General features: G+C 44.3%; 2 protein-coding genes across 5 annotated transcripts in view; one reads left to right on the top strand and one right to left on the bottom strand.

The window, feature by feature from the left end:
• Nucleotides 1-283: 283 nt before the first annotated feature.
• NPHS2 (NPHS2 stomatin family member, podocin) lies at nt 284-19,652 on the bottom strand. Its single transcript, XM_027074329.2, has 9 exons — nt 19,292-19,652; nt 15,691-15,794; nt 11,251-11,323; nt 9,098-9,180; nt 5,878-6,081; nt 3,116-3,171; nt 2,271-2,349; nt 615-1,164; nt 284-582 (listed from the first exon to the last, which is right to left on the bottom strand). The coding sequence occupies exons 1-8, from the start codon at nt 19,548-19,550 to the stop codon at nt 886-888; spliced, it is 1,137 nt and encodes a 378-aa protein (XP_026930130.1). The 5' UTR covers nt 19,551-19,652; the 3' UTR covers nt 284-582; nt 615-885.
• A 3,444-nt stretch (nt 19,653-23,096) lies between these two features.
• Nucleotides 23,097-26,728, top strand: part of TDRD5 (tudor domain containing 5) — a 104,877-nt gene continuing 101,245 nt past the window's right edge. For 3 of the 4 annotated variants that reach the window (XM_027074332.2, XM_027074331.2, XM_027074330.2), the window contains exons 1-2: nt 23,098-23,237; nt 24,857-25,115. The gene's annotated coding sequence lies outside the window, so the exon portion shown is untranslated. Of the gene's footprint in view, nt 23,238-24,856; nt 25,116-26,728 lie in introns of all 4 variants that reach the window. The other variant, XM_053209010.1, reaches the window with a different exon arrangement.

Raw genomic sequence — 26,728 nt, 5'->3', positions numbered from 1 at the left:
GATCTGAGATGAAGTTGGATGCTTAACCAACTGATCTATCCAGGCACCCCTATTCCTCTATTTTAAAGAGGTCTCCAGGGGTGCCTCGGTGGCTCAGTCAGGTAAGCATCTGACTCTTGGTTTCTGTTCAGGTCATGATCTCACGGTTCATGAGACTGAGCCCCGTGATGGGCTCTGCACTGACAGCACGGAGCCTACTTGGGATTCTCTCTCTCCCTCTCTCTACCTCCCCCCCCACCATAAACTTTTTTTTTTTTAAAGGAGACTCCATAAAAAGAAATCCTTTTAATTCTTTAATTAGGTGTAAACTTTATATCCAGACCAAGTGTATCTTATTTTTTTTCTTTTACTCAGGAACATTCACGTGTCACTATGGTGCAATTATCAAGGTTAGATGTGAATATAGGGTAGAACATACAAGGTTGAGTGTGGTCAGGGAGAAAATGACCAAGACGTGCCTGTGAGGAGTTCATAGTATGGTTGGAGAGAAGCCTGAATCTTAAGTACAAGATTACAGTAAAGTGTGATGAACACAAAAATAGGGGCAGGTAGAAAGGGCTACGGAGCACATTTGACCTACATCTTCGGAAGTCAAAATTTAGCCCTGTACAGACGCAAAATTCTTTCCAAAGTAGAATGTTGGCTAAAGCTCTTTCCCATAATTACTCTGATTAAATGATGCATCTAAACCTGTTATATGGTTTCTCTGTCATTACATCATCTCATTGTCTTCTCATGCAGATTCCTGAATTGTGACTGTGTGCATTCCAAGGGCATTCCATATGGCAACCAAAGAAAGGGCAGGAGGTGAGGACAGAGTGCCTGACTCAGGGATGTGGCTGTTAGAAGTCAGGCCCCTTCCAGTCACATTACCCTTGGCTCTTCCTATAACATGGGAGAGTCTTTCTTTTTAGGATTTGGTGGCTCAACAGGTCTGGAAGGATTTGGTAAGGGGAGGCTTCCTTGAGCTCTGTTGCTGGGAGAAGACAGGAAATTTAGCAAGTCAAACGGCAAAGGCAAAACCACTGTGGAAGGTTTGTCTGTAGACAAGGACTGGAGCGTGTGGAGGTATCGCAGCTGAGCGGCAGCCGGAGTGCCCGCTAGGATCTCAGCTGCTGTTCTCAGGGACTCGGAGGCGGCCTTCTCCCCTTCCGCAGCGATCACCTAGAGAACGGATGTGCAGAGAAGCAGAGTGAATTTTCCTCCTCGTTCCTCCAAGGCTTTCCTCACTATTCAGGGTTCCTCAGCAAACATGGAGCATGGAGCACCTAGTAGGTGACGGGCACTGTCAGGCACAGGGCAGACTGCCCTGTTTCTCAAGGATCTGGTCCAGGGGAGACAGGTGATACTACTGGTGTAATTTAGGGCAGAATCTGTCAAGGGCCCTGACAAGCAGAGTGAAGTGTTGAGGGAGTTGTTATGTCTGCTGGGCCTTGAAAGATTAGTAGGATTTTGCCATATTGAGAAAAAGTTGGCCGGCATTCTAGGCAAGGTCGTGGAAGCCCGAAAGGGGGACTCCTAACTAGGGCAAAATGAACAGTAAGCATTTCAGAAGAAAAAGCACTCAGCTCACCATCCAAATGCCACCGTCGAGTGGACAAAGAGGGCGACCCAGAGATCGGGAAGGTACTCTGCCCAGGGGACCACTTCCTTCCCTCCCTCCTCCTCCTCTCCACACTCCGGGGTTACTGACCTCTTCTGTGGTAGGGTTTTCTCCACGTGCTTTCTGTTCTTTAAGAGACGTCTGTCTCTCCTTCTGTCCTCATTTTCCTTTTCCTGACACCCGTCCCCCCACCCCCACCTCGGTCCTCGGGAGCTGCCGGCAGCCACATCCGTGCCACTCACTGGCATGGCCGCGTGGAGGCTGTGAGCCGCGCAGCCTTCCCTCGGCTCTGGCATTGTGGGAACCGGGCCCTCATCAGGGTCACCCCTGCACAGCTTGCACAGAGGTAGGGACACAGGTCTGGTGTCATTCACATAGAGGTGACGGGTGACTGGCATTCCCTAGGGAAAGGCGTCAGCACAAGAGAAGAGGGATGAAGGGTGGAGAAACGCCCTTAAGGAGAGGGAAGGCAAGACTCCAGAAGGAGGAGGTGGTCACTGTTACCAGTAGCTTCAGAGAGAGGGCGTATGAGAGATGATTTTAATAGAGTGGGGTGGGGGGGCACAGGCCAGCGTCCTCCCAGCTCCTGCACAGATGGGAGGTGAGGAAGCAAAGGGGACATGTTCTGCAGGAGCAGGCCTGGAGAGCGGGCACGGCGCTGGCTCACCCGCGCTCTGGCCTGTCTCTGCGCTTCGGCTTCCATAGCCAGTGAGTGCTGGAGCCCGGCCGGCAGCCTCACATCCTTACTGGAAGAGAGAGACAGTGGGCATGTGGGTAAGCAGCACTGCTTGCAGCAGCCAGGGCTTCCTACAGGCTGGCCACCCGCGCAGCAAATTCGGACCACTCAACGGGGTGTCCTGTCCCTAGACTCTGAGGCAGACAGTGGTGGGGGAGAGCATCTCAAAAGTCAGTGCCTCAAATGCAGACCGCTGTTGTCTCGGATGTTACCGTAGAGCTGTGGCTTTTTTCCGACAAGTAGAACACGTTTTTTGGTTGATGGGTTGTTACGATCTTTCCCACTTACAGTTTAGGCTAAATCCCAGCTATTAAATTTGAATACTGAAAACAGTCTTGGGGCACCTGGGTGGCTCCATCGGTTAAGTGTCCGACTCTTGATTTCGGCCCAGGTCATGATCTCATGGTTTGTGAGACTGAGCCCTACGTAGAGCTCTGTGCTGACAGCATGGAGCCTGCTTGGGATTCTCTCCCTCTCTGCCCCTCCTTTTATAATAAAACTCTTGATTATACTTTAAAATGGTTATAATGGTCCATTTTTATGTTATGTGAATTTTATCTCAAAAAATTTTTTTTTAATCCATGAAAGGAATTTGCCTAAATGTTACAGTGGTTCTGTTATGGCTATGAGTACTGGGTAATTTTTTCCTTTTTCCAAATTTATGTTAATGTGGCTATAATACTCAACTCACTGAAAATAATTTTTGGAATTATTAAAAAAAAACCCAACACATTTCCTTTTATCATATTATCTTTCCTGGTTGATTTCCTACCCACATTTCTGTTCTCTCCACTTTGATTCCCCAGATACAGGTCACTGAATCCAAGGCCACCTGTGGAGGGAAGAGTTGAGATGTCAGTGAGAACCTCCAGGTGAGGGGAGCACCTCTACGCCCTCATGGCCCTTGTTCTGTACTGAGGAAGTACATTTCCTCTGAAAGGACTTTTGTGTTAGCATTACCGTACCTTGCGAAGAGTTGCTTAACTTTGCACGGTGCCACTCAATAAATATTTGTGGAATTAAAGATGGCGTGGTAGGCTGAATAGTGGCTTCCAAAGACAACCGTGTCCTAATCCTCAGAGCCTGTGAATGTTACCCCAGAAGAGGTGGGATTGCAGATGGGATTAAGTTAGAGGATCTGAAAATGGGGAGAGTATCTTGGGTCTTCCCAGTGGGCCCCAAATGCAGTCACAAGTGTCCTGTTAAGAGGAAAGCAGAGGGAGGTGTGACTACAGGAGAGGAGAAGGTGATGTGATTCTGGGGGCAGAGACTGGAGTGATGGGTTGTGAACGTGGAGGAAGGGGCCGCAAGCCGGGGAAGGTGGGGGAGAGGGGGCTGAGAGAAGCTGGAAAATGCAAGGAAATGAATTCTCCCCTCAGAACTTCCAGAAGGAAGTGGCCCTGCTGACTGACACCTTGACTTTGGCCCCAGTGAAGCTGATCTGGCACTTCTGGCCTTCAGAAGTGTAACAGACTAGACCGGCATCATTTGAAGTCCCTGAGTTTGTGGTAATTTGTTACAGAAGCCGTGGGAAACCGATACAGATGGTGTAGTTGTTAAATCTGTTTTAAGATGCATCTATTAGAGAAACCAGAATCTAGTGTCTCCCAAATGGCTGTCATTTAAATACAGGTGCCTCCTTCCCGCCAGTGGCACCCATTCCCCCCACTTCCCAGACCCACAAGGCAGGAGAAAGGCAACTGTGGGCTCTGGAAAGGAGGGGAGAGGACGGAGCTACGCATGTGGACCCACACTTTTCCTTTTAAATGATTCTGATGATTTCTTAGTGGCTACACAGTCAGCTAGCTTCGTGCATGGAGAGCCCTGAGGAGGCTGGCTAATCTGGGGGTTAGGGTTGGGGTGATGACAGGAAGGGATGTTGAAAAGAGGAGGTGGCGTCTTAAAGGACAAAGAGGGTTTTGCCTGCAGGGAGAAGGGAAGCAGCCCAAGAGGAGGCGTGCAAGTATGAAGTGTTGCATGTGGGCCAGGCGCCGAGTGCACGGGGTTAGCTGCCCAGGCGGAGTAACAGTGGGGTCACTCATTCACTCATCCAAAGCACACTATCTGACTGCTGTGGGACAAGCCCGGTGACAGGTGCTGAGAACAGAGAGACGAATAAAATATGACCCCTGCCCTTATGGAGTCCATAATCCAGGAAGACAAATGTGAGAATACATAAAAATTCAGTGTAACAAAGGCAAGCTTGTGTGTCCAGAGTCTGGACCTTTTCCTTTACCCTTTAGAGGGGAGAGATGAATAGGAAGAAAGGCTGAGGTGGACGAGGGGGAACACGCTGGAGTGGTTTTATTTTGTTTATTTTTTTTAAATGTTCATTTTTGAGAGAGAGAGAGAGAGGGTGTGTGAGTGATCGTGGATGAGGGGCAGAGAGAGGCAGAGAGAGAGAATCCCAAGCAGGCTCTATGATGTCAGCGTAGAGCCCGACAGGGGGACTCGATACCATGAACTGTGAGACTATGACCTGAGCCGAAATCAAGAGTGGACACTTAACTGATGGAGCCCCCCCGGCACCCCCATGCTAGAGTGGTTTTGAAATTCCAGAGCAGCAACTACCTGTGTTCTTCTTATTCTAACTTTTTTCTTTTTTGGTTCTCTTGTTTTCTGAATTTTCCCCTTTTCCACCAAGATGCTAATCTAGTTTTATGAGTAACAAGTTGGACAAATCACAGACACCTGGGTACTTCACCTTCTAAGATTAGTGACCGCTCAGGCCCCATCAGACGCAATCGTTACCAACGCCTTTGACCCTGAGGCCCTGCTGTTGGAGGTCCTCCGTTCGACTAGGCAACATTCGTACCCTCCTAACTCAATCCTGGGCTCAAGGCCTCAATGACAGGGTCCCTCACTGGTGGTAACTGCCATGTGACTGGCCGGCTGCCCGGAATCCTGCTTTGTTTTCACTCTCAACACCTTTGCCAACTCGTCTCGGTAAGAATCAAAGATGTCCAGCCTGGCCGAGGGCGCGTTTGCTGAGCGTGCTGTGCTGTCTGCGGGCTGGATGGGGCTGCTTGTGAGGTGGTTCTTGCTCCCCAATTCCTGCCCTGATCCGCAATCAATTAAATGCAGATGACTGATTGGGAGATTAACCACTAAGGGTCTGTGACATCTTACCTCTTTTGATCTGAAAGTCTTATTTGAACTTACTATTTAACTTTGCTGTTTTCCCAACTAGGCCGTAAGCTCCCAGGAACCATTCCTGACCATCTGTGTATAACCACCACCCTGTCCTGCCCAGCCCCGCCATCCCTGCCAGCTCTCACTCCCACACTTTGTGCTATGTGGGCACTTCGCAGTGAGTCCAAAGCCACTGGGGCAGGGTTAAGAGCAGAACTTACGGCAGTGACTGACTAGTCATCACCAGATTGACTCAGGGTCAAATTTGGCGGCCTCTTCCTTAGCGGTCAGCTTAGCAGTGAAGGTCTGGCACATGCTTCCATAGCACATGCTTCAATAAGCGGCTAATGAAGAAATGAATAAAAGAGCTATTTCAACATACTTGATGTTAAATTTATCTAAGTACCTTTATATCTTGGGCAATGCTCTTCCTTTCTAGAAGAATCTCAGTGAGGGAGCGATGTGCTAGGAGACGCTTCATGGTGGTTTGCACAAGAAACTGGACAGCTTTGGACACGTGAGCAAGACTGCTCAGGAGAAGAGAGGCATTTTCCATTCGGTAGTAGCAGATGGCATCTATCTCCATTATAAACATGTCTTTGGTCACAACCTGGGCAGAAAAAAGAGTTTGGATAACAGGCCTTATGTTAGGGCTCCTTTCCCAGGTGGGGATAGAGAAGCTAAATGTGTTCAAAGGAAAGCTTCTCAGTAAGATTATAGCAAGAAAAAAAAAAGTCATTGGCCCACGCTTTATTCAAAATAGATGTGTTTTTGAAGATTACAGAGTTTTTATTAAATACAATAAAGAACTCACAATTTAAAGGAATCCTGTTGTAAATGGCTTTGTAAAATTATCAGGAATACTTTTCTTAGGCGAAAACATCCAGTTAATTGTATACCAGACCTTTTTAACCTGAGGCCGAAAGAACCCTGAAGCTGAAAGAGAAGCACGTTCTGGGAAACGAGCACTCTGATGAGTTGCTTGCTGGGAGTACGAACGCTAGAGGGCAGACTGGCGACGCACACCAAGAGCCCTAAACGCTGCACATTCTCAACATTTCCGTCTTAGACGCTTACCACAAGGACGTATTTTAAGGATTTAGCTGCAAAGATGTCATTCACAGCGTTGCTTATTATCATAAAAAATTAGAACTAAATAGTCACCATAGGGAATTGGGAATTGTGGTGTATCCATATGCTATGTGTCCATTGAACACAAAGGGGTAGAAACATAGCTAATATATGCAAACGTGATCACAACAGTGTTGACTGAAAAAGGCATGTTATGAAGCAGTATGGTATGTATACCTGTCTGTAAATATAACAACACACATGGAAAAATCTGAAAAGATACACTCCAAAATAACAGTACCTGTCTATAAGATATATATAGGATGGGGCGCCTGAGTGGGTTAGTTGGTTAAGTGTCCAACTCTTGATTTCGGCTTGGGTCATAACTGGGTTCATGGGATCCAGCCCCACATCGGGCTCTGTGCTGACAGTGCAGAGACTGCTTGGGATTTTTTTTCTCTCTCTCTCTCAAAATAAATGGATAAACATTAAAAAAAAAAGAATTTAGATATGCATAGGATATAAATATAAATATGTATACGTATATACCATTTATATGTATATATATGATACATATAGGATTAGGGGTAAGTTTTATTTCTTCCCTTTTTACCTTTAATTATCCAAAATAAGCCTCTTAAAAATTTATGTATTATTCGTATTTAACAAAAGATGGAATGAGAAAGACCTTCAAATGGACAGTGGGAGACAATTTAGGAAAAGTTTACAAATCTAAATTACTAATACAAAAATCTGGATATTTACTTTTAGTTTTTAATTGTGGCAAAATACATGTAACATCCAATTTACATTTTAATTTTTTTTTTTTTTTTTTTTTTAGGGAGAGAGAGTGCGAGCTGGGGAGAGGGATAGAGGGGAGACAGAGAGACAGAGAGTGAGGGAGAGACTCTCAAGCAGGCTCCACACCCAACATGGAAGCCAATGCAGGGCTCAATCCCATGACCCCAGGGTCATGACCCGAGCTGAAATCAACAAATGCCCAACCGACTGAGCCACCCAGGTGCCCCCTCTCTTTTAACCATTTTTAAGCATACAATTCAGTAGTAGTATGTTATACAAGTCACATTGTGGTACAACCAGTCTCCAGAACTCTCTTTTATCTTGCAGAAGTGAAATCCATTAAACAACTCCCCACTCCTTTCCCCCAACTTCTGCAACCACCATTCTACCTTCTGCCTCTATGAATCTGACTACTCTAGGTACCTCATATAAATGTAATCCTAAGAATATTTGTCTTTTTGTGATGGCTTAATTCACTTAGCTCAATGTTCTGAAGGTTCATCCATGATGTAGCATATGTCAGACTTTCCTTCTTTTTAAAGGCTGTGTAATATTCCACTGTATGTACCACATTTTGTTTTCCAGTCAGTCATCGGTGGACACTAGGGTTATTTTCATCTTTGGCTATTGCGAATAATGCTGCCATGAACATAGGGATGCAAATATGTCTTCAAGACCTCGCTTTCAATTCTTTGGGGTATGTACCCAGAAGTGGAATTGCTGGATCAAATGGTTAATTCTATTTTTGATTTTTTGAGGAATTGCTGTACTGTTTTCTATAGCAGCTGCACCATTCTACTTTCCCACAAACAGTGCACAACACAATTTCTCTACATCTTTGCTAACCCTTGTTATTTTGTTGCTGCTGTTGTTGTTTGTTTTTATAGTAGTCATTCCAACAGGTGTGAGGTGGTATCTCATTGTGGTTTTGATTTGCCTTTCTCTAATGATTAGTCTGTTGAGCATCTGTTCATGTGTTTGTTGGCCATTTGTGTATCTTCTTTGGAGAAATATCTGTTCAAGTCTGTATTAGTTAGGGCTCTCCAGAGAAATAGAATCATTAAATCATTAGGGTGTGTGTGTGTGTGTGTGAGAGAGAGAGAGAGAGAGAGAGAGAGAGAGAGAGAGAAACAGTAATTGGCTTACACAATTGTAGAGGCTGATTAGTCCAAAATCTTCAGGGCAGGCCAACAGGCTGAAGATCCAAGGAAGAGCGACGTTGCAGCTCGAGGCTGAGAGCAGTCTGCTGGCAGAATTCCCTCCTCCCAATGGGAGGTTAGTCTTATGGCCTTCAACTCATTGGATGAGGCCCACCTACATTATGGAAGGTAATCTACTCAAAATCTACTGATTTAAATATTAGCCTTATCTAAAAAATACCTTCACAACAATACTCAGATATGTTTGACCAAGTTTGGGTGCCATAGCTTAGCTAAGCCAACACGTAAAATTAACCATCACAAAGTCCTTTGCCCATTTTTAATTGAGTTGTTTGCTTTCTTGTTGAGTTATAAGATTTCTTTATATATTCTGAATATTATCAGGTATATTATTTGCAAATATTTTCTTCCATTCCATAGATTACCTGTTCATCTTTTGATCATGTCCTTTGAAACACAGAAGTTCTTAATTTGATATAGTCCATATCTTTCCTTTTCTACTTTTGAGCTTAAATATTATTTTGCCTTGGATCAGACCTGGTAGCTCAGCCATATGAAATGTAGAGAGAAAGCAAAATCCATCATTTGGCTTACCTCATGAAAGGGTATCTCCAAGGTTTGGAGACGAAGGTCGACCTTGTGGTAGGTATCCAGGCAGGGCAGAAAGAAGAAAAGGCCTAGGAGAGGGGGCAGGGAAATTAACAGGTGAATAATAAGTAGGGAGACTGCTTGGGGTTCACCTCTTTGGTGTCAGGTTGCATATTGCATTGTTTTCCTTAGCCTCCAAATACACACAGATCATCGGGCAATCCCACCTCCCCCCCTATAATGTGTTTGTGGTTGCTAAGGTTACCATATAAATTTTTTTGTTCAATCTAGGACACTTCTGAGGATGAAAGGAGAGCACTGTTACAATGTACTCCAGGAAACTGGCATTAACAGGGATTAGCCCCAGCAAAATGGGCCGTATGGTTACCTCGGTCATGGTGCTGACCCCTCCAGATCTCGAGTAACATGTCTGTCCTCTTCACTAGATTTGAACTCCCTAGCAAGAGTGTCTTATGCACTATTGCTAGCTTTAGTGCCTGACGTAGTGCCTTTTAGGTGCTCTGTAAAATTATTTTTGAATGCATGCACGTACCAAGATGACAAACTTTAGAGCCAGCAACCTCCCTGTGGTACTTCTTAAAATGTGAGCCCCCGAGGTAGCACAATAGCAATATCATGACACCAGCCATTGAGTTGGCTCATTATTCCTTATGTACTTAATGTAATGTACAGGGTTAATGGGCAATAAATAGTTTTAGATTGATTTATCGAGATTTTCTGAGAGCCAGTGGGCAATGTGGGCTCCAGCAATCGCCAAAGCCTTACTGGAGCCAGGAGCACCTCACAGAGCCCAGGACCTCTCTGAGGAGCAGCCCAGCTACTGGCCCTTTCTAGCCCCAATAAAGAAGGAGGCCGACAATTAGAACCAGAACAAGATGGTCGCTGTCCTAGACTACAGGGTCTGGTTCTACTTTTATGTGGACCCATCTGCTTGTCCTGAATCGTCAAACTCTGATTTGTGTCCTCTAGTCTAGTCTCTCTTCTCTGCTGTTTCTGTTTTCCTGGCTTAGCACTTGGACCCTTTCCAATATATGCACAGTGGGACTTTGTTCCTTCCTATGACTTCCTGGCTGGCTTGGATCTCTAAACCCCAACGACTAGACTTTATAGGCTAACCATGCTTCTATCTGTGCACCATAATCAGCTTGGACCTCTAGAGAGGAACTCTACTAAACTGTAAGGTCCTAGAGATCAGAAACCATGTCTCATTTATCCACCTTCATCTCCCTGGTAGTTTTTTTTTTTTTTTTAATGTTTATTTATCTTTGAGAGAGAGAGAGAGAGAGAGGGGAAATGAATGAGTCGGGGAGGGGCAGAGAGAGAGGGAGACACAGAATCTGACGCAGGATCCAGGCTCTGAGCTGTCAGCACAGAGCCTGATGCAGGCTCAAACTCACGGAACAGTGAGATCATGACCTGAGCCAAAGTCTGCCGCTTAACCAACTGAGCCACCCAGGTGCCCCCATCTCCCTGGTAGTTATATAGTATCTAAAACACAGGAGGTGCTCAGTCTATGTTCTCTAAGTTCCATGAACCAAAGGCCAATTTTCCACTTGGATGCTAGACTTTGCCTATCTCCCATGGTTTGGTCTGACCCCTAGATTCTGAACTAGCTCAGCTTTGCTCTGAGAATTGACAGCACTCTAACCAAATACACATTCTGCTCAAACCAGTGCCCAGCCATGGGCCCTAAGCCTACTTGCTACTCCAGCCAGCCTGGCCCTGGCATTTGACTTTCTGCACCCATCCTCTCTCTTGGTCACTGTGACCTGGTGGTAATGCTCTCTGACTGATCTTTCATAACCTGTGCTACAAATAACAGGGGTGCTTGGGTGGCTCAGTCGGCTAAGCATCCAGCTCCTAGTTTTGGTTCAGGTCATGATCTCACGGCTCTTGAGTTTGAGCCCCACATTGGGCTCTGTGCTGATGGCACAGAGCCTGCTTGGATTCTCTCTTTCTTCCTCACTGCCCCTCACCTGCTCTCTCTCTCTCTCTCAAAATAAATAAAAACTTTAAAAAGATTAGAAAATGCAAATACCATGGATCAAGTTATTTCATATTATCTGAGGTCCATATGACAAATATGCATGGATTGAAGAAACTGGCAAGTCTATGGGGGATAAAAATGTGTTTCGTACCAGGGCCTTTGGCTCTTCCAGGAAGTAGATGTCCCAGTCGGAATATTATTACTCTCTCATACTCCTGTACAACCTAAAGGGAAAGATTATACTTTTGAAACATTCCAAGAAAGAAAAATAAAGTCTTCAAAAGGCCTTGGCAAGAGAGTGATCCTAAATATCAGAAAACTTTAGTTCTGAGAACCAAGAAGAAATTTCTATTAATATTTACATTTCCAAAATCTACACTTAGCAAGTGGAGAATTTCAGAAACATGTTATTTTTTTGAACCCATGAACAGAATTTTGTTTAAAGAGTCATGATTATTTAAAAAAATACTTCTACTATGTCCAACATATCTAAGTCAAGAAAATCACAGCATGTTTTATCTTGTATTTTCCTGGGACTTCTGCATTATTAGCTTTTATATGTATCACACATTAGCTATTTAATAGAGAGGGTATATTTTAATACCACTTGTGATATTTTGTTTCAAACTGCATTTTTTCTGAGGTTGCTTCAAAATCATTCAATTGGCTTTTAATTTGTCTATTCTCATTGGTGATGTATCTAGAAAAATTAAGTGCACCCTGGAAATGTGTAGTTATTTTGTAAATGGCAAAAGGGGAGATTCTCTGTGTAGAAATGTCTGTGTATTAGAAGAGAGACAGGAAAGTTAATGAACACTACTTCAAAAATAAACTTCATTTTCTGGCCCAGTATCAAGATTTGGGTTCTAATGCTTGCTTATCATTAGCTTACATGGTCTGTTGTTTTGTATATACGCCCCCACCTGTGAACTGTTGAATGAACAAACGATTATTTGTGACTGAGCCATATCTATTTTCCTTCTTCATTCTCTTTCCGCTTTAGAAAGCTCCACTGAGGGGCGCTGGGTGGCTCATTCTGTTAAGCGTTCAACTCTCGGTTTCAGCTCAGGTCATGATGTCAGAGTTCATGAGTTCAAGCCCCACGTCAGGTTCTGTGCTGGCAGCGCAGAGCCTCCGTGGGATTCTCTCTCACTCTCTCTCTGTTCCTGCCCCATTTGCACTGTCTCTGTGTCTCTCAAAATAAAACAGTCAATTATTAAAATGTAACAAAGAGACCAAAAGTAACACATTTTGAAGTGTGCTTCTTAGGGTAACAGGCTCCACTACCCAACTATAAGTCCCTTGGGGTCAAGAACCATGTCTTGTTGATCCTGCTGAGTCTTATAGCTCCTGTGCCTGAACGCTGCCTTGCTTGGTGAAACAACGAATGAGAATGAACGTCTAGATTTGGTTCCCAGAGCAGGCCCCAGGCACCCACGATTTCTTGGCTCTCTAGCATTACTTGTTTCTCTTCTGCTTTTATTGGAAGCAACAAATTCTTCCTAGAGACAAAGAGGAGTCTCACTCCTTCAAGACCTTGCTCAAATGTAATACCTCATTCTGCTTCAATATGCTCTTCCTAATTGGCTTTTAGGGTTTACCATCTTAAGTGGCCGGACCTGAGAGCCTTCGCCACAATGCGTGGCTGAGTTAGTGTTGGACTCTAGGGCAGCCATACAGGTGCTCAGATCCCCCTTCAAAAGAACCCGCTACCCACTATCTGCTGTCTATAGAAGACACATTTTGGATTAAACGTTACACATAGATGGAAAGCAAAAAGATAGGAAAGACATACCACACAAACAGCAACCAAAAGAAAGCAGAAGCAGCTATACTGATACCAGACAAATGGAATTTAAAACAAACACACAAAAATGTTATAGGTGATAAAGAGGGATACTACATAACAATAAAAGGGTCAATGCATTAGGAAAGTATAACAATGATAAACATGTATGCACCTAAAAACAGAGATCTAAAATATAAGAAGCAAACACCAAGAGAATGAAAACAGAAATAGACAATTCAAGCAACCCTAATAGTTGGAGATTTTAATATTCCACTTCCCTTTTTTTTAAGTTTATTAATTTATTTTGAGAGAGAGAGACAGAAAGAGTGTGAGCAAGTAGAGGAGGGGCACTGAAAGAGAGGGAGAGTGAGAGAATCCCAATCAGGCTCTGCACTGACAGTGCAGAGCCTGATATGGGGCTCGAACTCATGAACCGTGAGATCATGACTGTAACCGAAGTCGGACACTTAACCAAATGAGCCACCGAGGCACCCCTTTAATATTCCACTTTCAATAACGGACAGAACAACTAGACAGAAGATAAAAAAGGAAACAAGACTTGAACAACACGATACACAAATTAGATCTAACAGATGCTGACACACGACTCCACCCAACAACAGCGAAGTATGCTTTCTTCTCAAGAATGCAGGAAATCTCTCGAGGATAGACTAAATACTAGCCATAAAATAAACCTCGATAAATTTAAAACTACTGAAATTACACACAAAGTATATTATCTGACTACAAAGGAATGAAGTTAGAAATCATTAACAAGGAAATTTGGGGAATTTGCAAATATATAGAAGCTGAACAACACACTCTAAAATAACCAATGGATCAAAGAAGAACTCAAAAGAGAAATTAGAAAATATTTTGACTGAGTGAAAACAATAACACAAGATACCAAAGCATATGGGATGCAGCTAAAGCAGCTCTGAGAGGAAAATTTACAGCTGTAGATGCCTATAATAAAAAAGAAGAAATATCTCAAAATAAAACCCTAATTTTCTACCTTAAGACACTGGAAATGGAAGAGGAAACTAAACCTAAAAAAAGCACAGAAGAAAATAACGAAGATTAGAGTGGAAATAAATGCAATTGAAATTAGAAAACCAATAGAGAAAATCAACTAAGCCAAAAGTTGGTTCTTTGAAAAGATCAACAAAATTGTCAAATATTTAGCTAACCTGACCAAGAAAAAAAAGAAGACTCAAATCTCCAAAATCAGGAATGAAAAGGAATGACAGGAACATCACTTCAGTCCTTATAGGGAAAAAAAGGTTATAAAAGAAAATACTATGAACAACTATATGCCCCAAATTAGATAATTGAGGTGAAATGGACAAATTCCTATATAGACACAGTGACCAAAACTGACTTGAGAAAAAAGAAACCTGAAAAGACCTAGAAGTAAACGACTGAATTAGTAGTTTTCAAATTTCTCATAGAGAAAAGTCCAGGACCAGAGGCTTCACTGGTAAATTGTGTCATCCATTTGACAAGGAAGTAATACCAGTTCTTCACAGGTTCTCCCCAAAAACAGAAGAGGAGGAAAATATGTCCAACTCATTCTCTGAGGCCAGTGTTGTCCTGGTCCCAAAACAAGAGTGAGACATCACAGGAAAAGAAAACTGCAGACCAGTATCTCCTATGAACATAGATGTGAAATCCTCAACCAACTACGAGCAGCCTGAATCCAGAAACCGGTGAAAAGGATTTTACACAACAACCAAGTGGGATTTATGTTAGGAATACGCAGTTGATATAACATTCAAAATTCAGTGAATGTAATACACCGTATCAATGGAATAAAGGGCAAATACCATGTGATCATCTCAATGGGTGCAGAGAAGGTGTGGGACAATATTCAACACCCTTTCCTGAAGAGAGAGGAGGAGAAAGAGGAGGCGGAAGAGAAGGAGGAAGAGAAGGTCTAAACGTGAGTATAATCAGCAGTGGCCCCAGCGGCACGTGTAGCATTCCAGCCAAGGACATGCTCTTCCCCAGCAGCTGCAGACACTGGTAACAATGGCAGGGGTCTTAGGGCCTGGCTGTTTCTGCCCATCATGAAGCAAACTTAGCTCTGGAGTTCCCTTTCAGGCCAACACCACCTTGGGGCCGGCCACAGTCTGAGGCTCTTTCTGTCCAATCCTTCCTTCACTTCTTACAGCACAGGTATCAGAACCGCATCATTGTCTGAAGGCTTTCTTTGCCTACTCTTATTCTCTCTCCCCTTAACCTTTCATAGAAAATGCCTCCCAATAAACCCCTTGCACTTGTGTTCCTGTCTTGGCACGTGCTTCCTGAATAGACATGGTCTTTGGTCTTCATTTACTTCGAGGACAGGCATGTGGGCCAAAGAGAATCATCGTTCATAGTACAGAAGCTGCCTGAGAAGTTTCTGGAAGTGCCAGAAGTGGACATCATGATCTATTCTGGGTTGATCTTTGTGTCGCAGAGTGCAGATGACCTAGACAGAGCCCCTGACCTGAGGGCTCTCAGTCTAACGGGAGAGACTGGGTGCCAACAAAGATTATACACGTGCTAAGTGCTAGAATGGATGTGAAAGCAGAGAGACATGAGAGCACCGGGAAGGAAATGACAGTCTTGGGGAGTCCGGGAAGGCTTCACAGTTACATTTGAGCAAGGTCTGAAAGGAGTAAGAGCTCTCCTGGCAGACAAGTGGGCGGAAGGCCATTCTATGCAGAGCAGATGGCACATACCAAACCGCAGAAACGTGGACGTGTGGTCAGTGAGAGGCACCGGGAGATTACGTATTGGGTCCTCATGGAATCTCACCTTTATGCAGAACCAGATAGAAAAAGGGAAGGTCACAATGACGAAGAGCAGGGATGTGAGGACAAGAAGCCATTCACAGGCCCCTAAACCTGAAGACTTGGTACCTAAAAAAAAGTCAGGGAATAATTATATTAGAACTTTACCATACTCACTGACTAGCACTTGTTGGTCAGTGCTATTAGGGACAGAGCAGACTTTGCTGGAAATTTAGAGTGAGGTGGATGTCAGTGGTCAGTTCCCATGATAGGGCATGTCTGTGAAGGGCTATGCGGGCCTGTGGAAGGTGGAGAAGATTCCTGGAAAGGTGGGGGTGCCTCAAATAAGTACAGAATCTGGGCGGAAGGTCTGGGTTCGAGTTCTGGCTCCACCATTTTCTGTCAAATGACCTTAAGCAAGGCACGTGATCTTTCTGAACCTGATTTCTCATCTGTGCAATGGGGAGGCTAACTATGCTATATCTGTTATATAGACATAACACTATCTCATAAAATCTCATACCAACACTCTCATGAGACATTTTTCATAGTATCGATGTAAGTATGAAATGGCATAGATGCACAAAAAGTACTGAAGTGTGCTTCTCGTGTACCACGTGTTGAATCTGAGGAGACCGGACCTCTGGTCCGGTGCAGAGGCGCATCTTCCCTGAGCTTACTTCCCCCTCCACTCCTGCCCCAAATGTCCGGATTCCTCCATTGGAGTCCCTTCTTTGGATCAGGGCGTGGATCTCCAGACAGTCGTTACCAAAGTAATGATGAACTGGACTGCAGAACATCCGGGTTGCTTGGGTGATAAAAGAAAATGTATGAGGGAAAGTTAATCTCAAGAACACAAGCTTCTTGGGACCTTGTGTTGGTTACATTGTATCCTCAGGGCCTACAATAGTGTCCGACACAACATAGGTGCTCCATAAATATTTGTTGAATCATAAGACTGAAGAAGTGGATAGTGAAAATTAGTTAAATGTAACAGTTAGGGAAATCTCAAGAATTTTAATCTCCAAGGTACTGTGACACTGGCCGAAGGGATATGATTTGTGAGTTTAAAAACCTCGTAGAGGACTAGAAGGTGACTAATCATTAGGAATGGTGAAAAGTCTATTTTTGAGGGATGAAAAAAAGAGGAAAATGAATCGGTTAGGCTTGAATATTTGATTTCCATGCCTGTAAAATAGTTGGAAAGGTCATCACCAAATTGATCACTTGAAGAAAACAGATGCAAAGCTATGCTAGCACGAAACTAGTATCAGCACTAAATGCTATAGTACATAGTTCCCCAGGTCTGTCCCATGGAACACTAATCCCACAGGATGCCCCACAAACCAAGAGTTCCCTGGCTAAACAAGTTTAGGAAATACTGTGTACTGTATCCCAGTGTTCGCCTGCATACTGAAGCTACGAGTGTCCCTGCAGTAAAGAAGCATTCTTAGCTTTGTTTAATGTAGGATTTCCCAAACATTTGGCCAGGCAAGTTTTCTCCAAGGAAATTCATGTTCTATAAAAGTTATTTCCTTTGCAATCTATTTTAGGAAATGCTACTCTAGCAACATCATATTAGTTTTTACAGCATTCTTTCTTAGGGGCAGTAAGGGTGTTATTGCCATGTTTAATTAGTTTATAAATATATTTCATTTGCCAGTGGTAACCGTGCAAGTAAAAATAAATAAAAGTACATACAGACAAAATAACATCTTAGAAGGGAAGGAAGGCCTCAAAATGCCTTCCTACAGTAGCTAGGGATGTGAACAGAAAACTAACAGTTATACTCCAAATCTAACTTATAGCTTTACTCACAAAATATTATTCTCTTGGAATGAGTTCCTTGTATACTCAATTTGTTTGGTTTAAGTGAATGGTGAAATATTAAATGTTAAGGCAGAAGGAGCCTTAGATATGATGTAATCTAAGAATCTCCAACATTTCGGTAAGGTGAAGCTCTACTCACGTCCGAAGCAGCCTGGCCGTGGGAGTGTGGTTCTAGGTGAGAAGGGGATGTTGTTTCTCTTGCTCCCTGTCCCCTGGAGGCCACAGAAAGTTCAGACAAGGGCTCAGCAAGGCCGACTCACCTTCAGTGAGACTTCTCATCTATAGCGTGGGGTCTTGGGCTCCAGTCATTTAATAGCTGGAGAAACTGAGTGAAGCCCACGAAGGCGACGTTACTTGCCTGAGGCCACATAGCCGGTTGGTGGCAATGCCGGGACCATGACCACAAAGCAGGACCACAAAGTGCGGTACCACGCAAGGATGGGCTTTTCAGTCAGACCACCTTACTCTGCAATTCTGGCTCCTCCACTTCCCAGCTGTAGGTTTTTGGCAAGTTACTTAATTTCTCACCATGCTTCCTCATCAGTGATATGGGAATGATAATACTCAGTAAAATACCCAGTGTGTGTCTGGCACAGAGTTAAAACTCCATACAGGGCAGAGGGCGGGGGCTTTCTTCCTTGCCTATCCTGCCAATGTGGTCTAAGGCATAATACTTACCTCTAACCTCATCCATACTGTGGCATTGACCCAACAAACCTTTAATGACCAGAAATTTCTGACTGATGAAAGGGCTCAGTTGGGCAAAACAGCATTAACATGGTCCGTATAAACTGCATCCCAGCTGCAGGAATCTTTCATAAATCATAGCTTTCAATGTTCCAGCATACACTGTTTTGCTGGTAACCAGAAAATTATGTTAAAATTTCATTGCCAGCAGGAAGCAATACAACACGCTATTCCTTATTTACTATCCTCTAGACCCTTGTCATTCTACACTGAAGGTGTAATGATTTTTTTCTCTTCCATTCATTCTGAAAAGGACTGGAAGCAGATGTATTTGTTCCTAAGAGTGGCTTCACCCCCAGAAGCCAAAAATATCTGTTTCCCTATGATTCCCTCCTTCAGTCTAACTTTCCTCTCTCTTGCAAGGAATCTGTGCAAATTTGGTATATTCTCTGCTCCAAGCTTTGTGCAAAGTGCTTTGGATGGCATATCTCCTTGTACCCTCACCTCTTTCCTCCAAGGTACCTATTGTTATCCCTGGTGCTTAGGTGGTTAAGGCCCTGCCTCTGATCATATGGCTAGTTAGCTGAGTTGGAATCCAGGTCTGACTCTTCTCTCCTTGGCTCTGCTGTCAAATGATCATCCCAAAGAAAGTTTAAAATACTTTTAGGTAAGACTGGGGATGAGGAGAGAATAATAAGCTACATAGTCGCGTAGAACCACCAACTCAAGAACGTCTTCACTTAAATTAGGTGCCCATATACTCATTAGCCACGAAAACCAGCTGCACATTCCTTTGCCATATTCACTGGTCCCCAACCTGGACCACACTCCCCTCCGCTTCCCATCCATGGCTGGCCTCTAAGACCAACGGTATTCAGTTGATGTTATTTGTATTTCTTATGTATTTTGGTCCCTACCACTTGGTGGAGGGTTGGTGGGTCCTAACCAATTTAGGCCTTTCATTCCCTGGGAATCTGAGCTGGACCAGGAGGTTGCTCTGGCGTCGGTGGCTCTCGGTGCCATGACTCGTTCCACTTGATGTGACATCCCGTGGTACCACCTGGAGAGACACCCCCCACCTCCCCGCCCATATCCCCAGTCCTCCCTACCTTCCTCTGGCCGCTCGCTCTCCAGCAGCGCCGCCACCTCGGTGCCCTCCTCACCGGAGCCGCGGACCTCATCCACGTCTACCACGGTGGCTGAGGGCGCTGGGGGCTCCCCCCGGCTCCCCGCCCTCTCCCGCCCGGCGTCCCGACGCCCACGGCCACCGCCGCCCCTCTCGGTCTTCGCCCTCCTGTTCTCCCTGTGGGGGGATCCGGCGCCTCTCCCGCGGGACTCTCTGGAGGAGCTCCGAGCCCTCCTCTCCATCGTCGGAAGCTGGCCCGGGATCGCGGTCTCTGCAGAGTGGCCCGCGGGCGGGACCAGGGACCATCTTGACCGTGGGCGGGCCCGGGCGGTGCGCGGGGCGGGGCTCTGCTCGCCCGGAGGCGGGACGGCGATTCCCCGAGGCACGCCCGCCCGCCCAGCCCGGCGACTCGCGCGACCTTGGCCACGAGGCGTTTGTGAGAAGCCCGCGTGCCGCTTGGTGTGGCATCAACATGCGTTTCTACGGACGACGATTTGAGCTGTAAAGCAGGTTCGGTTGCCTGACCCACCGCGGGGGCTCGCAGGTCGCCGAAGGGGCGGTGGCGCTCTGCGCGGCCTCTGCGCGGCCTAGGAACTAGGGACGTGGTCCTCGAGGGGGCGCTAGACAGCTTAAGGGAACAGAATATAGGTCGTCGAATTAGGCTAACCCTAAGGTAAAATAAGAAACTTCTCCCAAGCGTCCCCTTACCCCGTGGAGGCTTCCGCAGGGCGCCTATCCCCTCTCCCCCTCATTTATTTTATATCCTGGCCCTGCTCTTGCAAGTGCTTTCAAAGTGGAATTAGTGTCGTCGGACTACTTTTGGGAGGATCCACATTTCACAAGGGGGGGGGGGATTAGAGAAACTCTTTTAGGCCCCTTCTCTCTCTCTCTCTCTCTCTCAGTCTCTCTCTTTCTTATTTACATTTATATTTCTTTTTTTTTTTTACTAACTTATTATTGTGTTTACTAATGCTTAAGCCTGTTGATGATGTAATGCTTCTTGAAGAATCATAGAAGGGAAGGGATCTGATTTTTTTTTTTAAGGATGCTTTTGTCCTTTGCTAGGCTCCGTTCCCATGCTTCCTTGATGAAGGCAGGACTGTCACTTTTTCAGGTTCCTGGCCATGCTCCATCCAGCAACAAACTGGGGGAGCTGCCCCACTCACTTCTGAGGAACTTGAAACATTGAATAAATTTATTTCTCTTTTACTATTAATCATTTCTCACTGAATGGGTAACGCTTCAAACTCAAGATTGAGGATTCTGCTCCAATACCGCAGATCACGATGGCAGAAATGTTTTTTATTTTTCAATAGTTACTGAGTTCACACAGGTTTTCCTGTCAAAAAACCTTATTAAAGAATGTGGACCCGAAGTAACTCCCAGGGCTCTGGAAAAACCACTCCAGTACTTTCTTCCATATATCTAAATTAGGTCACTGGGAATAAAATAAAGGACTAGTAATAAAGTAACTTAGATAGATTTGGCTTTTACTCTCTAAACCTGATTCTTGCATGGTAGGAATGTAAGAGAGGCAAATGTTTCTTTCGAGTGCCTGCCTCAATTTATAGTTCCTGCCTAGAGCAGGACACTGAGAAAAATTCTGAAGCTTCATTTGGTCCATAGAGGGAAAAGTATCATGATTACCTAATACTCACTCAAATTAATAGTTGCTATTAAACACAGTTTATCATCCTGTAAATATTTTCCTGTTCAGAAAAGCCTGAAACCGATGATAGTATTTGTTTTTCTTCTCAGCCTTTGCTTCTGTTACAAATTAATTGGACCTGGGGTCCTAGCTATAGATTCTTAAAGTAAACTTGGCCCTCAATTTTTACTCCAGGAATTGGCAGGCTATCTGGCCAAATGATAATCTCAAAATTGCACCCTGTCTGCCAAGAAGATAGAGGGATTTCTGGCCGGAGAGAAATTGATGAGAAAAGGCCCTACTTGGCATTGGAGCCCATGTAGGGTGCCTGTCGTCAGTCTCCTTTGCTGTAGGGACGATGGAGAAGTTACATGATCTGACTTCATTTTCAGTATCCACATATAACAGTAACACACGCACCTGCTTACAACACAAGGCTGTTGAGATTATGGATGGCAATGACAATAGCTGAGAAAGAGCATCACGTTGCATGGTAGAAAGGTCAACCCGGCATCTCTGAAAGGTGTGGGGTGGAGGGGTTGGGGAGTGCTGAGGCAGCAGAATGCACCTCAGGCTGGCTGTACTTACAAAGATGTTGCTGTTTTCTTTCTAGATTCCTTTTTAATTGAAAGTATTGGTCATCCCTTTGTTGAAAGTATATGTGCACATTTTTGTACTCTTAATACTTTACTCCTTGTTTGGATTTGTTATGAGACTGGCATCTGTGAGGGTTTACTAGGAAGGGAGGACCAATTACAGTTGTTGACTTTTGAGTTTGTTTCCAAGGTCAAAGGCCAAAGGTCTTGGACGATTTCAAGGGTTTCTAAATTATTATAGTTATTATTTAGTATTTTGAAATTTTATATCCATTTGCTAAGTGGAGTGAATATTGGTTTATATGAATTATTTAATAGAAAGCCGGGACTTCCTTGTCACTAGATAAAGTTGCAAATCTTATCATTTTAGAGCTGGAGGAGACTACAGGGACTTAAATTTGACTTTCTCAATTTGTAGATGGCAGAGAGGCCAAGCAAGAGGGCATAGCAGAGGTCTAGAAAAGTGGTGCTATTGAGAGCTGGACCTGGGCTGTGGCAGTGGGAATGGCCAGGAGGCAGAAGCTGCTTCTCAGGCGGAGAATCAACAGAATTTGGTGACCACCTGCGTTAATGAGGGGGGCAGTGAGGAGATAGAAGACTTGGGAAGGGTGGGTATTTTAACCTTAATAGGCTGGGCAGTTGGCCACAACCGTAGACATCTCTGGCAGACCCACTTCCCCTAACTATACTGATCTGGAACATCTATGTTCCTTCCCACCTTCTTCACTGGCGATGCACTTGTCCCCTTGTCAGGTCCAGTGGTGAGGTAAGACTGACCTGACTTTTCTCTCATTAAGTCACTTCACAGATACTTAGTGAGCACCTGCTATGTGTTTGGCACTGCTCACCTCTGAGGACGTAGAGATAAGATATGGCACATGCCCTCGAGGAACTTACAGTCTAACAGGGAGAAACTGATGTGTAAACAGGTGTAATAAAGTGTTATGATGGAAGGGTAGCCTGGGATAAGGCTGTTCCTTTTATTTTATTTTATTTTATTTTATTTTATTTTATTTTTTATTTTTTTAAAGGTTTTTTGGGGGGGTTATTTATTTATTTTGAGAGAGAGAGGGAGAGAGGACACACGCAGGGGAGGGGCAGAGAGAAGGAGGGACAGAATCCCAAGCAGACTCCGGCCATCAGCGCAGAGCCTGATGTGGGGCTTGAACTCATGAACCGTGAGATCATGACCTGGGCCACGATTGAGAGTCGGCCGCTTAAGCGGCTGAGCCACCCAGGCGCCCCTCCTTTTATTTTTTTAATGTTTATTTATTTTGTGTGTGTGAGAGAGAGAGAGAGGCAGAGAGAGAAGGAGAGAGAGAATTCCAAGCAGGCTTTGTACTGTTAGCACAGAGCCTGATGGGGGCCCTGATCCCACAAACCCTGAGGTCATGACCTGAGTGGAAACCAAGAGGCAGACATTTAACCAACTGAGCCACTCACGTGCCCCAAGGCTTTTCCTTAATTGTAGGTAATCTTCCATCCCAAATCTGGAGGTATTCCTGATTGCCAAGAGGGAGGGAAGACAGAGAACCACTAAAAGAGAACATAGCACGCAGAAAAGGGATTATGGACAGCTTTGGCTCCATTATACTTCAATTTAGAATTTGTTCCCATTGCAGATGAAATTCCTTTAAATTTCTTATTTCTGGTGACTTGTGTGACCTTGAGGATGCTGATAACAGGTATGTTACCTGTTTAAGTGTTGGGTTATGGAGGAGATGGAGGGGGAGGGAGAGGGAGGGGGAGGAAGAGTGAGAGAGAGATCTTGAGATCCTAGAGCAGTGCTTCTAATTTGCCCATTATGGCAAACAAAATTTGAATAGCATACTGGGGCAAACAAAAGGATTTGAGGTTATCTATAAAGGGCACAGCAATAAAATTATATCTTTGAGGGGAGCTGGGTGGTGTAGTGGGTTAAGCGTCCAACTTTGGCTCAGATCATGATCTTGTGGTGAGTTTGAGCCTCATGTCCAACTCTTGTGCTGACAGCTTGGAGCCTGGAGCCTGCTCTGGATTCTGTGTCTCCCTATGTCTCTGACGCTCCCCCGCTCATGCTCTGTCTCTGTCTCTCTCTCAAAAAATAAACACTTAAACATTTTCCAGAAAAATATATCTTTGATATATGATCATGGTAAAAAGAAAATGGAAAAGTATTAGGGATTCAATATCAGAAGGTTTGTGTACTAATAAAATATTTTTTTAATTACTTTGAAAAAATGTTTATTTATTTATGTTTGAGAGAAAAAGAGTGAGAGCATGAGCAGTGGAGGGCAGAGAGGGAGAAAGATAGAGAATCCCAAGCAGGCTCTGCACTGCCATCACAGAGCACAACGTGGGGCTTGAGATCGCACTCATAAACTGTGAGATCATGACCTGAGCTGAAATCAAGAGTCAGACGGTTAACTGACTGAGACACCCAGGCATCCCCTAATAAAATATTTTCAATTTTAAAATACAATCTTGAAATGCATGAAGGGAGTAAAGAGATACAAACTTCCAGTTATAAATAATGGAGATATGTAGTGGCATGGTGACTGTAGTTAATAGTACTGTATTTCATAAGAGAGTAGATCTTACAAGTCCTCATTACAAGAAAAAAATGTTTTTCTAAACTGTGTAGGGCATGGATGTTAATTATTGTGGTGCTCATTTGCAATATATACAAGTATCAAATAATGTACACCTGAAACCAACATGTTACATGCCAATTAATTATACCTCATTAAAAAAATTAAAGTTCACTTTAAATGAGGAAAAGAAGAATCGTGAGCTTGTGTCCACAAATATATTGTTTGAAGTTGTTACATAAAATTTCTAATCAAATCTTTTTAATAAGCTTTTAAAATTTTTGTCACCATTGATGAGAAACGTGTTCACACAATTTTAAAAGTTATTTTCCAGCTTTAGTGAGCTATAATTGACAAAAATTATTTTTAAGGTGTCTATCACGATAATTTGATATACATCGTAAAGTGTAAAAGAGTTTTTAAAACTGGAATGTCTGGGTGGCTCAGTTAAGCACCGAACTCTTGATTTTGGCTCAGGTCATGATCTCACGGTTAGTGGAATCGAGCCCTGCGTTGGGCTCTGCACGGACGGTGCGGAGCCTGCTTGGGATTTTCTCTCTCCCTCACACAAAATAAAAGAACGTTGAAAAAAAAAGCTGAAAACGATTTTTACAACCACTTAAAAATTTAGGTTAAAAGTTGAAGAGTCGAGTATCTTTCATCAACAAATGTAATTTTGATATTCCTTGTGATGATGCAAATGGATTTTAAATCCGATTAACCTTTTTCCTAAGGACTATTTCAGAATCACGATGAAACCTTAAGGACCAGGTGCCTTACTGAGAGCACTCAAAGCACAGCGAGAGCGGAAGCTGCCCTGAGTGCGCAGACAAGGGCCCAGCAAGAGCCACGCCCCTCCACCGCCGTGGACCTAGCTTCGCGCTGCGCTGCGCAGACTGTCTGCATTCAGGTCGGGAACTTCATCCGCGCAGCCGTAGGGGTGGCCCTGAAGCAGAAGTAGAACGTTTAGCGCCTAGCTTCTTGAGCCTGTTGGTGAGTGTTGAACGGCCCTTGCCTTCCTACCTGGGTCCCTGTGGGTACTGCGTCTGACCCCACTTGCTTGCCTCTGAAAAGTCTGGGTGGAGGCTACTTTGGGCTGGAGGGCTTCCAGCACCTGCTTGCCCCCACCCCTGAAGCCACCCCAGTGGGCTGAGAAAAATCAGCATTAGACTCCACGCCTGTAATGTATTCATGACGCGTGCGGTGGGAAACTGCTCTGGAGTGGTGGTTTTCACTTTGCATGCCTCAGAATCACCTGGAGGGCTTATTAAAACACTCTGCTGGACCCTCTACCCCTCCCCCGCTGCCGTTTCTGATTCAGCAGGGCTGGGGTGGGGTCTGACAATTGGCGTTGCTAACAAGTTTTCAGGTGATGCCGCGGCTCTGGAACCACACGTTGTAAAACCACTATCGTAGAGGCCAAACAAAACAGTTTTCTAAATACTTCATTTAAAGCAGTCCCTTCTCACTCCCTTAAGCAATTATTACTCGACATTATATATTTATCTGCCTTTTGCTTGTCCTTGTTAAGGTCCGGGAGAACAGGCACTTTGTTTTGCTGTTTTAGTCCCATCTTCTAGAACGCTGCCTGGAACGTAATAGGAACTAAAAAGATAGTTGTTGCTTAAATGAACAAAGGCAGCCCCCAAAGCTGAAACCATGAGAAAGAAAAAGGTCACTCAGGAAGAGGGAAGAGTAAAAAGGAGAAGGGCCAAGGACAGACCCTGGGGTACGTGGGCATTTCATATCAGAAATAGGAAATAGAGCAGAAAGCTAGGATCCAAGGCTGGTGCAGCATAGAAACCCACCAAGGAGAGATTTTTAGAAAAGGAGGGGACACCAAAAGTAAACATCAGAGATTATCAAAGATGAAAAGATTGAAAAGTCCCTAAGATTTGTCAATTACAAGATTTGTCATTGGTGATTTTGCTAAAAGTAGCTTAAGGAAGCTATTTAGAGTAGCAGGCTCCTTGCTTTGGGTTGAGTAGTGAATGGTGGATGAAAAAGTGGGAAAAAAAATGAGCGTGGACTGTTTATTCAAGGACTTGGCCACACAGGAATGGCTACAGAGGTACATAGGTCAAAAGTGTATTTTTACGTTTCCCACTCCCTGTGTCTGTGTTGTGTAAGATTAAAAGGATTAGCGCATAATTTTGTTATAGGAAAGGAGTGTAAAGAGATACTGATTATACAGGACTGTAATAATAGCCAAAGGTCATGGAGCTAGAGGAGTTGGGGAGATAGACACAAGAGTAGGATGGATGGGTGAGATAGATGGTCCCTCACCTGCTGCGACCACAAGGAAAGCTGAGAGCAGGGCTAGTGGAGTTGTTTCTGAGTTGGAAGCTCAGAAGGTTCATGCATGAGAGCCTCCACTTTCTCTGGGAGTCCAAGCAAAGTCAATTTCTAGTGGTGAGGCAGGAGTGGGTAAAAAGTGTAGGAGGGATGGCAAAAGTTGGAGTAATTGCTTGTGGGAAGAAAAATTGAACAATACCATCAAATGGTCCCAAATTAGGCATAATGTTAAAAAACGTTGGGAGGCAGGAATGCTATATTGGTTCTGTCATGAACTTGAACTCACCCACTCTCTCTTCTGTTTATCTAAA

This window comes from Acinonyx jubatus, chromosome E4 (genome assembly GCF_027475565.1).
Source record: "Acinonyx jubatus isolate Ajub_Pintada_27869175 chromosome E4, VMU_Ajub_asm_v1.0, whole genome shotgun sequence".
Classification (NCBI taxonomy): Eukaryota; Metazoa; Chordata; class Mammalia; order Carnivora; family Felidae; genus Acinonyx; species Acinonyx jubatus.
Note: the sequence above shows the minus strand (reverse complement) of the source record. Positions and strands in the feature narration are given on the sequence as shown.